Source organism: Prinia subflava, chromosome 6, assembly GCF_021018805.1.
Source record: "Prinia subflava isolate CZ2003 ecotype Zambia chromosome 6, Cam_Psub_1.2, whole genome shotgun sequence".
Taxonomy (NCBI): domain Eukaryota; kingdom Metazoa; phylum Chordata; class Aves; order Passeriformes; family Cisticolidae; genus Prinia; species Prinia subflava.
The window spans coordinates 28632934-28647197 of record NC_086252.1 but is presented as its reverse complement, the minus strand read 5'-3'; the positions used below and the strand labels follow the sequence as shown (position 1 = coordinate 28647197).

Below are 14264 nucleotides of genomic sequence, written 5' to 3'. Positions count from 1 at the left end.
CTGGTTTTGAAGGAAGAAAAATATGGGTCATATTTTTACCAACAAAGCAAAACAATGCATCAAGAACACTTTGAGCTTCTGTATCCCAGCAGAATATAAACTAAGCAGCAGTTGTTTGGTTTCTGTACCCCACAGCAGAACAGAAACTAGGGAGCAGTTACTGATTCTGCACTGCCTCATCGTGCCATGTTCTGGCCCAGTGCTGCTCCACTGCAAGGGGAAAATACCCATGCACATCCCACAAGTCAAACTTTGGAGAGATGGGACACAGAGAAAAAGCCCCTAGAACTCACATGACAGGGTAAAATCTGTCACTAGAAGTGCCACTGATGCCTTTTTGTTGAAAACACTCCAAAGACATTTTCAAGCTGCCTTTGTATGCTGTTTGTGTCATTTTAAAAGCAGTTACTGAATTGTTTGTTGTCATACACACATTTGCCACTCATCCTCCAATAGTTTTAATCACGATTTTCCTCCTTCTCCAAACATTCCAATGATGGATTTTTTTTCCAAGTTACTATTAAAATTATTATCAAATATTTCAAACCTGGTTGTCTAGATGCTAACCTCTGTATTTCAACAACGGATGATTTAAGGCTGCTGAATGCCAGCAGTTTCCTTTTCCAAGGAAAGCTGTGAACACAGCTCTCAGGCATTTCAGAAGGCTCAGGTGGGTGGAGGTGTGAATACCTGTGTTGGAATACACTGTTTACTGGTACCCCAACACTGAAGTTTTCTGGGCAAGTGACACTGCTCCCACCTAATCTGACCATTTTTGCATTTAAACAATCACAGAACACAACACTCAAAACTGGTGATGAAGAGGGAAAATACCAAAAATAGAGAGCAACTAATGGAAGTTAAAGACTTAAAGCAATATTGAGGAACAACGAAACAAAATAAACCCAAACCAAACTACAAGGCTGGAAAACTTTTAGAAGGCTGAACAACAAAAAGCTTTTCTAAAACTATTCACTATTCTTCCACTGAAAATAAATGAAGTGACAGGCCTGGCCGTTTGTCACCTGGAGATATCTGGCAATCACCAGCCCCCATGACAGGCACTGTGCCAAGCACTGCCTCCAGCATTACCATGATAAGAGAAAACAAACCCGCTCAGTGCTGCACAGGCAGAAGACCTAAGGTCCCCAGAGTGGTGGAAGGGGAACAGAGCAGCCATCACCAGAGAGACTGGGATGTTCCTGTTGGGTAATCTTAACCAAAGAAAGCGTTGGCTGCATATAGGAGATTTGTTAGTCCACTTTCCAGTGTATGGATAAATATCTCCCAACTCCTGTGACCTCAGAGCACTAATTCTTTCTATCAGCCACCACGGATCCTTCCTTTCATGTATCGTTTCTCTAAGAACGAGTTAGAGATGCAAAAACTGCAGCTGAAATCTCACTTCAATTGTTGGCTACTGCACCTGTCTTTACTTTTAAGAAAAGATCCAGAATTGGAACTAAACACTGTATCCATAACAACGGCTGGATCAGCACCATGAAATGGTAATTACTGGAGTCCAAGTATGCTGAAGAAAACTGGGAGGCAAAGCTCCACAAAGACTTCCCCATGATCCTGACCAACAGAGAACCTCAGAACCTGGCTTCTTAATTCATGCTTCTATATGATTTTCTGCGTTCTAACAGCAGCAATAACTTTCAGGCAAGAATATTCTTTCAAAATCACTGCGTGGCTCAAAGACCCCAAGTTTTTCTTGCAGACCCCAGGCAATCAATGGCTGCTGAGGAGTAACCTCCCTCTAGGAGGCTGACAAAGGCGGCCCACAAATAATTGAATTGCTTCCTTATTTTCAGGCACTTTACAACTCCTGAAGGCATTATGCCATTTCTGCCCCCATTTCTTGCACTCATACCAAATAATTAGCTGGCCACAGCAGGACAAAAGAATGAAACTTCAGCCCAGGGGTAGATGGCACGATTTTTCTTCCCATCCTGAGTGCCAGGAGTGAATCTGATTCAGGGCAAATGAGATATTTACTTTCCTCTAGTCTCCAAAGGACAGCTTTGTCCTGGCTATAAAACCAATGGTCTGTCACCATTTGGCAGCCTGGTGGACCTGTAACATGTTTGCAGTGTCCATGCGATCCAGAAGTGACAGGAGTTAAGCCCTGTATATTCTGGCATTTCTGCCAGCAGCACATGCAATAAACCCTTCCCTTTCACTCAGTCCAAATTCACTCACAGACTCCAGCTTAAAGAATAAAATATACAAAGAGTATTACCAAATCTAATCCTTTTTCCTCTTCTCATGTTCCTAAAAATAGAGCAAGAGTGTTCCGAGTGCAGAGATGTACAGGGGTGTGGTACACTGTGATTCATCCATGTAAGACAGCAGCAGAGGCATGGTAAGAATTCACTCTGCAGTTTTCATTTGCAAGGCAGGGCAGGCAGAGGAGACTTTCCTCCCTGTACAGGTGATGACTCTTGCTTTCACTTACCCCTCGATCTCCAGTATATTTTTCCACAAATTTCCCGTAGTTGTAATAGTTGAAGGTGGGGTAGCCATCGACCCCCTCCTGCTTACACAGGTCATGATTCTGTCCTTTGGCACAGTCCACTGCAGCGTAGGCGATCTGAAACACAAGAGAGCACACTGAGGCAGGAGAAGACAAAGCAAGAGCCCATTCCATGGTGATGCTGCTGCAGCTTAGCCTCAGCACCGAGAGAGACCCAAGTCTTCACCAAACATGCAATGGCTTCTGTAAGGCTCAGCTGTGGAGGAGAGCAGAGGGTGGTCATCACCTGGCCTGTGCAGCTGCACGGCACGTTCAACTCACAGAGCAGAAAATCACCTTCACAGCCTTCCCACTGAGCTCTGCCTTAGACTCCAAACAGGAAATGCAGAGAAGGCATTAATAAAAACAAATACAGGCACAGTGGTCACAGCTCTGTCATGCTGCAATATTTTTCCTCCACTTTGGTTTTAAGTGATGAACAGTGGCAGTGGCTTTGCTGACAGTAATGACCCACTTAACCCAACTTTTCCAATGCTTGGAAAAGTTACCAAACATGGCTGGTCACTTATACAGCCTATTCATAGATTAAAAATTTCTACTCCAAATAGCTTTTCTAAACTCCATGCAGTTCTTCCAAGGTCAAATGGGGATGGGTGAGAGGCCAGAGCATCATCTACCAAGCACTGCACATAGAGAAGAAGGTGGCTTGCTTACAGTCTCAGCCTGGATTTGTATTTCCTTTCCTGTCTTCTTCCAGGACTATACATTATATGCAGCCATTAGCAAAGTGGGCTTTAATTCCTTTTGAAGCCTCTAGATGCTACTGTCACACAGACAAACCCTGAGTAGGAAAGAGCCTGCCACACTTTCAGCCTATTGACAGTGGAGCAACACCCTCAGTCCCTGCCTGCTTCCACACAGGCAGAGCGAGCAAATGCAGCCTCACAGCCCCAGAGCAGCAGCTCTGAACATTGAAGCCCTGGCTCTGTGAAGTATTGAGGAGGGGCTGCCATGAACAGTTCTGATGCTGAAACAAAATGTAATTCATAGGCTTCTACTAGAAGCAACTGAGCCCTGTGCTGTGACTTTACCCTGACTGTTCTGTGAGCAGCAGCTGGGGCTCTGAATACAGGCTGCTCACAGAAGCTCTGCCTTCACAGCCCAAGCCAGGCCCTGCTGAAGGGCAAGCACGTTAAAGTACAGCCTATGTAAAGAAACCAAACAAATTAGAGGAGTGACTTTGGAGCTTTTTTGTGGGTTACAATTTATCAAGTGCTAATTTCAGAGCAGACACATCTTAATTTGAAGTTTCCATTCCACAAGCTTCCTTCAAACAGCTGATCAAAATAAAATACCCTTTGCTTGCATGACTTTAGGGTTGCAGTTGAACTGTTCTTCCATAATTAAAAGATCACTTAATATTCCACAAAGCCCTCCTGTTTCATGGTGACACTGTCAAAATGAGAAAACCTGATCTCATTATCCTAGCAGTAATTAAGTAGATTGGCAAAGCCAACCTCAGTTAATTTGCTTGTTTTGTTTTGGCTTTGAAAGCCTGACAAGACAATACTCAGTATGATCCTGCTTGGTCTGTCTTCAAATGGAAAGTACTAGATAAAGTGAACAGTGTTCTTACCTTAAATATCTAGTTTCTGATTTTAAACATTAATAAGCTATTACAGAACCAGGACTATTGAGACCTGTTAAAAACATGTATGATCACTTATTTTTTCTTTTAGTAAACACAAAACTCCTACACATTCAGGGCCAATTTAAATGAAAAGTTAGGAATAATAAACTGCAAAGGAGTTTCATCTAAGTATTTCTGCCTTCCTGACCTTAGCAGCCAGCCAAAATTTAGAGCTCTGTTGGCTACTTCTGTATAAAGAAAAGCTTAGAATGGAGACAAATATTTATTTCATGACACAGCACAAAGGTAGAAAGAATACTAGATGTCCTGATTTCCTACAAACTAGAAGAATAAATAAAATAATCTTTTTTCTCACTGCTCTAAATATCACACAGGCAGAGATTACAGCCAGGAAAAAGGGAAGGTATGCAGCATGTGCTCATGCAGATCTTAGTAGCTGGTTTGAGACATGAAACTGTTGTGACTGATGACCCATCTGTTCTTAGTGTCTTGGAGATTAAGAGAATTAGTTTTTCGTACACTGGAAGGAAGAGAAACTCTCTTCATCTGTACTTTTGGAAATATCTAAACTGGTACCAGCAGGAGAAAAGAGTCCAATGTCATTTACAAAAGGCTGTTGTGAGAAGAGCCCCCAGTGAGGAGAGGGTGCAGGGCAGGAATGCATTGCAATAAGCCACTGTTAACCTTGTTCAGAACATCTTCACCTCAGAACAGATGACTGACGGGTGTTAAAGAGGTGGCTTCTGACAGAAATGCTCAGTAGAGTCCTTGAGCCCAGCTCTCCTCCACAGCACATGCAAACCTCAGCCGGCCCATCTGCGCATTAGCTGTGCACACAAAGATCCCAGTCCAGGTCTGCCCACGGCAGCCGCATGAGCCCAGTGCTGTGTCTGATCCTACAGGTGCAATGGCACACCTGGAACAGCTGTGCAGACGTGTCCATGGCCTGTCCTCTCTGCAAAGCTCCTAACGCAAGCTCCCACACAGCCCCACCACCGCAAACCCCATCTTGAGCCCAGCTCTTCAGAACACACACGTTTGGTTATTTTTACAGCCAGTGAGAGAAGAGGAATTTTCAAAAGCCTAGTAACTCATATAGACGTGAGCAAAATTTCATAGAGGAACATCTAATTCCCAAGACTGTATCTGAGGCTGCATTTCAATGCCTGCTGCCAACAGTGGCTGAGTAAGAGTACTTAGGAGAGCTTGAGTGATTACTTTAGAGTGGAAATGTTAAGGCAGCCTAAATATAGAGGTTGCTACCAGCTCTGTGCACTCATTATCATAGCATCACAGTCCTAATTGTCTTGCCTGTCTCACAGCGGAAGATCAAATATAGTGCACTGAGAGAAAAGTGATGCTGGAAAACACTTGTAGCAAAACACACTTCTGGACTAAGGACCAATTCTCATCTCCATTCCATCAACTCCAGGCAGCTGAACTCTGAGACACACCAGAAATTCAGCAAATGGCACTGATGCCCTTTGCTTCTTTCTGTTTGCATTTTCATGGACTGTGAATATGGAGCTCCATTGCTGATAGAGGTGTGTCCTACCAGAGTGAATTCCTGCATGGCTCTGCTGAAAGGCTGTGTAAAAAGATGCAGAATCCTGGCTCAAGTGAGCAGTGACACACTGTAGGGAAAGCTTCCCCCCATTCTCAACCCTCTTAGCAACGATCAGCTTTTCTGCTTCACTAAAGAAGGAAACTGAGTCAGGAAAAATGACAATCTAAAAAACCTCTCTCAAAATGTGGCTGAAAACTTCTAGAGAATTTTCTTCTCGGAACTGGTCTTCATATTCTACCACCAGCAACAAGATACACAGAAGTGCATCTGAGAGCACAAGTCAGAAAGACCTGCATGCTTTGACCTGCAAACCCACTAAGTTTATTCAACAGGAACTACAGACATATTAAGCATAAGACATCCGTAAAAGGTGTTCAGGAGCCAAGACACTTGGAATCACCTCTCACAAATTCCCTCTCATCAAGAGGGAAAAACCCTCTAAAAATCTGTGAGAGAAAGAAACTCTGCTAACACTGGTCTAACATTTATGTGTGTGTGTGTGTGTGTATGTGTGTGTGTGTGTGTGTGTGTATAGATGCCATTATGGAAAAATCCAGTGTAACAGTTTTCAGAGGACAAGATTGATTTTATGGAGATTTTGATTGTTAGGGCTAAAATTTAATTTCTTGAGCTTTCCTCTAACCAGAGGGGCAAATCCACTGAAAAAACATTTCAGGGAGAAAATGCTGTAAGTGCTATATCTACAACATGCACAAAACTCCACGGGATTATGGATTCTCTATAACCCACAGCTCTGCTGCCTTAGATATTGACAATACATCATTATATACAAGTCCTTTCTCCAGAGCCAATGCTGTTCAGGTCTATCACCAGCCTCTTCAGTAGCTGTAGCAGGAACAGAAATGTTATCAAATGAAAAAATAATCAACCAGAGACTGTGGACCCCAAAGGAAGTTTCTTGGAGTACATCCAACTTTCTTAATTTTACAAGCAGTTCCTCACAACTGGTATGCACTCTATAATTAATAGTATCATGTATGTGATGCACAATAATGAGAACAACAGCAACAACAATAACCCACTAAGTAAGTATGCATTTCTCCATGGTCAGTATAGGTTAATGAGTCTAGAAACATCTGGGACAGGAAAATACCTTTACTTGAAAAAGGAATCCCCCAATGTTTCATGGTTCTACCAAAAAACTGGGAGCTTAACTACACAGTTGCAAACTTAACTCAGCATGGCAATAGACTGTGAGCAGTGTATGAGCAGCTCTGAAGAGCTCTGAGGAAACAGAGCATGGCCTATTTTTCAGATGAAGAGGACTGATCACAAAAACGGAGCTATTGCAAAAACCAGACCTGTTCTTTTAGGTACTTCAGTAGAAGTGGAGCTATGCTGAAAATGTGACCACTGATCTCCAGGTGCTCCAACTGCAACAGAAGGGTGATGCATTATTTTGTTACTAAGTGTTAGAAGGAAAAAGAAGTACTGGCAGCATAATCTAATCATACATCAGAAATCATATTTCCCTCGCCACAGAATTATGAAACAACTTTTTGCTCTAGAGGGATCTTACAGGTAAGAAACACAATTACATTTAACAGTTCAAACAGATGTGTAGAAAATTGAAAGTGGGATCCCTTGACCTTCCAGGTAGCTCCTGCTTTCTGTTCTTAAAGCTTTCTGTTTAACAGTTTGCCTCCCAGTCACCACCTGATGATACAGTAAAAATAACCCCCTGCAATCCTAGCTGCTCTCCTGTTAAAATATGTACTGCCACACACTCGTTTATTGATTCAAGAAAATAAATCTCTGCTAGAGCTAATATTGACTTTTGTTATGAAAATGGAAGTGAATAGCTAACTGAATATTGATTTGAGAGAGGAATGATATTTGATAAGCTTAAAAAAAGAAAAAGCAAAATTGCAGTATGGAAACAAATGCTTCCAAACAACATTTTAAAAGTATAATCAATTCCAGATGACAATTACCTGATTACTAGTAAAAAAGTCTATTGCTGCCAACTGTCTTAAAAGCACCTATAAATAAGACAGATGTACATTCTTCCCATGATTCCTCCATAGGTTTCTGTTTCTATCACCTGTTCTGGACTCTAACAGCAGTTAGGGACTGGTCTGCTAAAGCTTGTTGCAATTCAGTTCTCTGAAAGGCCTTGCAAATGGCAGGTTCATTATGAGCTACCCAGATGTGGCACAGCATCATTACAGGAGGTGCAGTTCATCAGCTGCTCTCAAAGCAGCCCTGTTTGCAAAGGGGACATCCATTAGTACAGCGTGATGTACACTGCTACCATCGCCATATTTAATGAGTCTAATTAAAAAGAAATTCAGCACATGCTTTTTAAGCAAACAGGAATCAAATTCCTTGCCAAACTAAAATATTAACTCATTTGAATAACTCTGTAGAGTCATTTGGTTGGTATAATAATTTTAAACTGTGATTCACAATACGCACTGGGGACCCACCAGTTTCACTGCTGACTGACCCACCAACACCCCAGCTCACCACATTTGCTGCACCCCTTCCAGCAATTGCTGCCACAGCTGTTTCTGTGGGAACTCACTAGAACCCAGCTGTGGTGCTCTGATTTGGGTCATTTGTACAGGAACAGTCTCCTGTGAAAATGGGAAGATTGGTCAAAGAGCAGCCCCTTTGCAGGAGTGCCAGAGATTTGTTACTGAGAGGCCTTGAAGAGTCAGGAGCTTTCCTTCAGCAAATCCAAGCTGGAACACCACAAATCAGTTCCTTCAAGCTGAGCTTTAGGATCAGCCAAAAGGCAGAATGCAGATTTTTTAAAGACTTAGTTTTCAAGAGACACTGTAGAGCAGTTACTGAACATGTCTTCCTGCTCTTCAATCTGTTCAGCTAAGTGACAACCCTCACATTTGCGTTTTCTGATGTTCACTGGCCACTGCCAGAACTTGAGCTGTGGGGCACTGGCCAAAGGCTTTCCCCTGGCAGCTGTGTGCCAAGGCCACGGCACCTCAAGCTAAGAATGCTCCAGATGGTTTTTTTCCTTTTAAATAAGTGAAACAATACGCTCACTGCCACTGAGCAACCTCTCCACTGATCTGGTCCTACTGAAACTGAATTTCCCCAGGAAGGTGGAAAGACTGGAGGCTCTGGTTTGTGGGTGTCAGCCTGAGCCGTGTTTTGCAGCAGCCACAGGGCTGCCCCAGGCCAGAAGCAGGCTGGGGATTCTGGCTAAAACCACCAGCAGTGATGGGGCCAATGAGAGCTGACATTTGGGGCCAATGTTCCGAGCAGTGCGTTTTTAAACTCCAACTCCAGCAGTGCAGATGATGAAAAAGCACAGAGCATTACACAGAGCCCCGGGGGAGGGGGCTTCTGTGCCAAAACCACCCCCTTGCAGCCAATCTGCAGAGCCAGAGACACGTATTTAACAGCTCCAGGCTCTGCTCATCTTCAAAATTCCAATGTAAAGACTCAAAGCCTCCCAAAGGATACCTTTTAGGATACCATTTATAACCAATTCAAGGCTGGAGTGTTTTTGATTGTTCTTTGGGTTCTGCAGTATTAAATGTTTAATTAAAAGACCCTTCTTTTAAGAAGAAGATACAGTTTAAATGCCAAAATACTCTGTTAAGTGAAAAACCTTTCTCCAGGGAAAAAAAGGACACTACTATAGAAATGAAGTAGTGAAAAGAATCTACTACTTAAAATGAAAATCAGTAATCTTGCCCTGTTTTTGAAAGAATAAATACTTCCTTTCTATTAAGCACTGATTCTACCAAAGTTTGAAACCCTACAGAACTATAAATTAGTTTGAAGGCTTAGTCCTGTTTGAAACATGGGAATATGACCCATAGTGCTTGTGGCAACAGCAGTATGCCCTTCTAAAGTCTAAACCAGATTTGTTTTCCTTTCCATAATGGCACAAACTGGCAGCAGGAAACACCTTGGCAGGTTATAGCAGTACACAATTAAATAGGGGCTCCCAATATAATCAGTCCCTGGCACTTTCATAAGTCATTGGGGTGGAATAACATCATTCTCCCTAACTGCACACACCTCTTTAAAACTGTACCAGCCTTAATATTCCCTTCTGGCTCTCCTGTTCCAACTCATTACATTTTATATCTCCCCACTTCAGCCTTAAACTGAAGTCAAGAGTAGCAACTGTCAATCACTGCTCTGCTCCTGGAGTCCTTTCATAACCTGCAGTCTGAAGGAAAAGCTTCCCAGGCCTGCCTTTCCCACCACCACCCTGCCCAACCAACTGTGCCATGATTCAGATTGCTCGTTAATACATCCTGGGGCTCTAATAAGCAAGTTTCACATTGTTTGGTACATTTGTTTCACATCCTCTGACTGAAATTTTAATGAGTTTATGAAAGAGAGGCTTCATTGGGAACTACCAGAAAAGTGGGAAAAAAAGGATACTTTCTCAGAGATCTTGGAAACAAAGAAGTAACCAAAAGGCATCTGAGCAAACTGATTTACAGCAGTAGGAGAACCAAAAGCTGCATGCCTATGAATTTTCTGTGTGCCAGAGGGCAGAAGTGATGGACTCCTAATTTAGGCAGTCAGTGATAGAAGATTGATTTGATTCTTGTCAATCTGATGCATTTTCTGTGAGTTACAAAACAGCTGAGAGGAAAAGAAAAAAATTACAAAAATTCTTCTGTTATGGAGTACAACTGTTACAAAATTACCTCTTCATTTAGAACACAGAATAGGATAAACTATTTCAGCTGGATGGGACCTGCAAGGATTATCTAGTCCAGCTGCCTGACCAATTCAGAGCTAACCAAAGTTAAAGCCTGTTGTTAAGATGTTTGTTCAAATGTCCCTTAAACACTGACAGGCTCAGGGCATCAACCACCTCTATAAGGAACCTTGTTCCAGGGACTGATCACCCTCTTGGTAAAGAAGTGTCTCCTACTGTACAGTCAGAGTCTCCCCTGGCACAGCTTGGAATTATTCCCACACGTCCTGTCACTGGATTCCAGGGAGAAGAGCTCAGCATCTCTCTGCTTCCCCTCCTGAGGAAGGCGTAGAGAGCAATTTCCATATTAATTTGCCAAATCTTTTTCTTTCCACACCTAAACACAAAGCAGCTGTGATGCTGAAACAAATTCAGAGATTAGAATGAAATATGGTTCACTGAAAGATATCAAACGGGTTCCCAGCTAGTTATCTGGTTAAATACAGAGCTCAACTGTTTGGGTTTTTTTTAAATCCTAGATCTGCATGTGCTCAGTTAAAAAATGGTTCAGCTGATGCCGGGAAATTACCCAGTGTGAGTCAGCCGTCAGATGCATTTTCAAGGCCAAAGCATAAGGGTCCTAGAAGAGCATCCTGGGCTCAAGTCAGCCAACTTAGAGAAATATATTATATTTTGTGCTATGCAAGCAGAGGTTAGTTACTTGTATGATTGAGCTCTTCAGGACTATCACACAACTTGTGATTTCCCTACATGTACCCCAACAGCTGACAAAAGTTGAAGGGGAATGGAGATGATATGAATTATCTTTACTTAATCCCTCAGTGAGAAAGAATTGTATTTCTCTTCATACACAGTAACTCTTACAAAAAGACTTAAACATAAAAGACAGAAAATTAGGGAAAAGAGAACAGGTTGGAAGTATAACTCAAGTTGACCATTAAAGATACAACCCCTATGATGCAGGATACATTTCTTTTAGTATAACAGCAATTTTATCTACAAACCTATTACCTTATCAATGAGAAAGGCCTATAAGGTACAAATTTTGGAAAACATTCTTCATTATCACTGAAATAATTAACAGCAAGTTACCTTGCGATCTTCTTTAAAGACTTCAGCAGCAGTTGTGAAATGTGGAATGGCATTTTTACAGTGAGGACACCCTGTTTAACACAGGAAGAAAAAGACATGAGAAACTTTAGTTGTAGCAAAGGTACTGGGACAAACTCAAGACAGAAGGTGAATCATGGTGGAAAATTCGAATTAAAAATCACTCTAGACAGGAGCTAGCAGGACACAGCATGTGTAGACCATGTGTCAGCTATGTGAAAGTAAGCACATGTTTGAAATCCCTGTGACTTCAAGGAGTTTAGGTGTATATTTACAGTTACACGACATCCCATAATAGCGACCTTGGTGCAGGGGGCTTTTTGTCCATCACCAGTCCCCTAAGGCACCTCAGGAGCACCAGGCACAGCAGAGCACTGCCCTGCTCTGTACTCCTGGCATTGCCAGGCAGGTCATTGCTGCTGCTGCCACAGACACCAGCTACACTTGGGCATGGGAACAGAGACAGCACAGCTGGGAACAGAAGGGGACTGGAAGCTGGAAGGGAAATTGCTGGGAGCATTTATAATATCTGTGTTAAAGTCAAGCCATTGGGAACATAAGGGAGGGGAAGAGAAGCAAGTCCAAGAGGCCAGACACCTTCCATGGATGGAGAGCAGATGTCCAGTCTCAGGTTGGGATGATTGCTGCTGGCCTTCCTGGAGGCCTTCCTGCTGTTCACCACAACGTGCAACCCCTGAAGAACTCTACAGACACAGCACACAGGAACCCCAGAGCTTTGTATGGAAGATGGGCTGATACTTGGTACCACTGCAGCACTGAACAAAAGGCCAGCTGATCCCTTGCTTAAATACACACTGTTGTTACTCAAACGTTTCAAAAAGTCACAGAAGGGAAATTAGAACTGTTCTCTTGACTCAAGGTTCAGATGTGAGTGCTCTTAATTCAGAAGTAATACCTACAAATTATAGTCTATGAATAATCTAAACTACTCTCAAATCATCATTACTATACTAAGTATGACTTTGAAAAGGAAAATATCTACTTATGTGTAACAAATTATTTTTTTTCAAACCCAGCACAGAGGCTGATCCCAAGCAAAGACTCAGGACACTATTTTTTGCTTAGATGCATGTTAAAAAAGGAATGGACACACTTCAGTCAAGACTGTGTTGTGCTAGCAAAGGAGTTCATCTTGGTATTATTTCTGGATAGGAACAGAAAAATCATGATTTGCTCACAAGCACCAATTACAGCTTATGCTAGTGTTGTTAATCAGTATTTACATGATGAACAAGTGTCTGTGTTATTTTAAAATCAGGACTGAACAAATGCCCTCTTAGGAGACTTGCAGCCACCCTCCTAAGCTACTCTCACTTCCAGCTGAAAAGAAAAATGGTATCTGTGCATGAAGACTGCACATCCCTTTCCACAAAGGAAAGGCTGAATACCCCTTCCAGCTTCACCAAAATGTAATTTCATTGCTTATGTGCACTGCTTTGAATTTCAGAGCATTTCTTTCTTCAGAACAGGATTCTGAAAGCACTGCAGTGACACACCTGTGTAAACACACAGAGTCTATGCAGCAGCTAACAATACCAGAAAGTCAAGGAGATGTTTCCTGGGAAACTGAGGCACTTGTGCAAATCCATCTCAGTGGCTTCAAACTCTTTATGCAGCACAATGGCAGCTGTGTTTCAGTGGGGGATAGTGCAGTGTTCTACAGCTCGCAAACTATTAACCTTGTTGAGTTGTTCAGCATGTGCCTGGAAGAAAATGGTCAAGAAAGAAGAGGAGGAGGAGGAGGAAGAGAAGAAAGAGGAGGAGGCTAGGGTTTCAGGCTGCTCCCATGTCCACAGCCCCCTTTGGTGACCCATTTTCTCTCTTACCACTTGTCTGGCCTGCCTGCCTGATACTGAAGAGCCTGCAGGTCAAGCCTGCCTCTTAACAAATCTTGGATAATTTCCTGTACTGCGGGGGGAACTGCCTCGGTTGACTTGTTAACACCGCTCTACACAAATAAATCAGAACTGGTGACAACATCTAGAAAGAATTTAAGAAACAAAAAATGGATAAAAATCAGGCACCTCTAAAACAGGAACACTTCTTCTTAACTACATGTTGCAGTTTTTCTGGAAAGCACTTCCAACTGTTACACTAAAACATAAATGCTCCTAAAAACTTAAACCTTTCACGTTCCCTGTTTTGCTTATGATCTTGAGCTTGAAAATTAGATTTCACCAAAGAACATCTTTTAAACCCTCAATAAAAGATACTTCAGGACAGTAAGGCCTCTCTCAAGGCCCCTATTGAAGTTGTAGCAGGTAAGAGCTCCTCATGAGCCACATTTTGCAAGAAAATGAGAACACAAGTAACAAGCATATTCTTCCACAGAAAAATACCAACTCCAACACCAAATCCTGAGAAGTTACCTTCATTTACCCATCTGAAGCTCCATCCCTCCTCCCTTCGCTTCTCTCTTGGCCCAACCTCCTTTCTTTACTGCACTGTGCTCACAAAACTAAAACACAACCATATGGCTTTTGGCAGAGCTGCCTCCAAGTCCAGTAGGCATTTTGTTAGCCTTGGACATCCATCCACGGAACAGATGTGAATGCTACACTGAATTCCCAATGAGTTTCAAGGAGTCACCGAAAAAGGGGGAAGGAGCACATCATATGGAACAGCAGAACTTCATCTGTTACAACTTAAAAGGATTGCCAAATGCAGCAAACACTTGGAAGTCACCCAACCCAGCCATTCTATTTAAAGCACACATGCCAAAAAAAATAAAAGCAGAGGTTGATGTCTTCATTTTGACAGA

At 42.5% G+C, this 14264-nt stretch overlaps 1 protein-coding gene across 1 annotated transcript in view; it reads right to left on the bottom strand.

Annotated features, from left to right (window-relative positions):
* Nucleotides 1-14264, bottom strand: part of PDIA5 (protein disulfide isomerase family A member 5) — a 97694-nt gene that overhangs the window by 1265 nt on the left and 82165 nt on the right. The window contains exons 15-16 of the mRNA XM_063400865.1: nucleotides 11465-11535; nucleotides 2462-2596 (exon numbers count right to left, since the gene is read on the bottom strand). Coding sequence (XP_063256935.1) covers nucleotides 2462-2596; nucleotides 11465-11535 — 206 coding nt within the window. The remainder of the gene's footprint in view (nucleotides 1-2461; nucleotides 2597-11464; nucleotides 11536-14264) is intronic.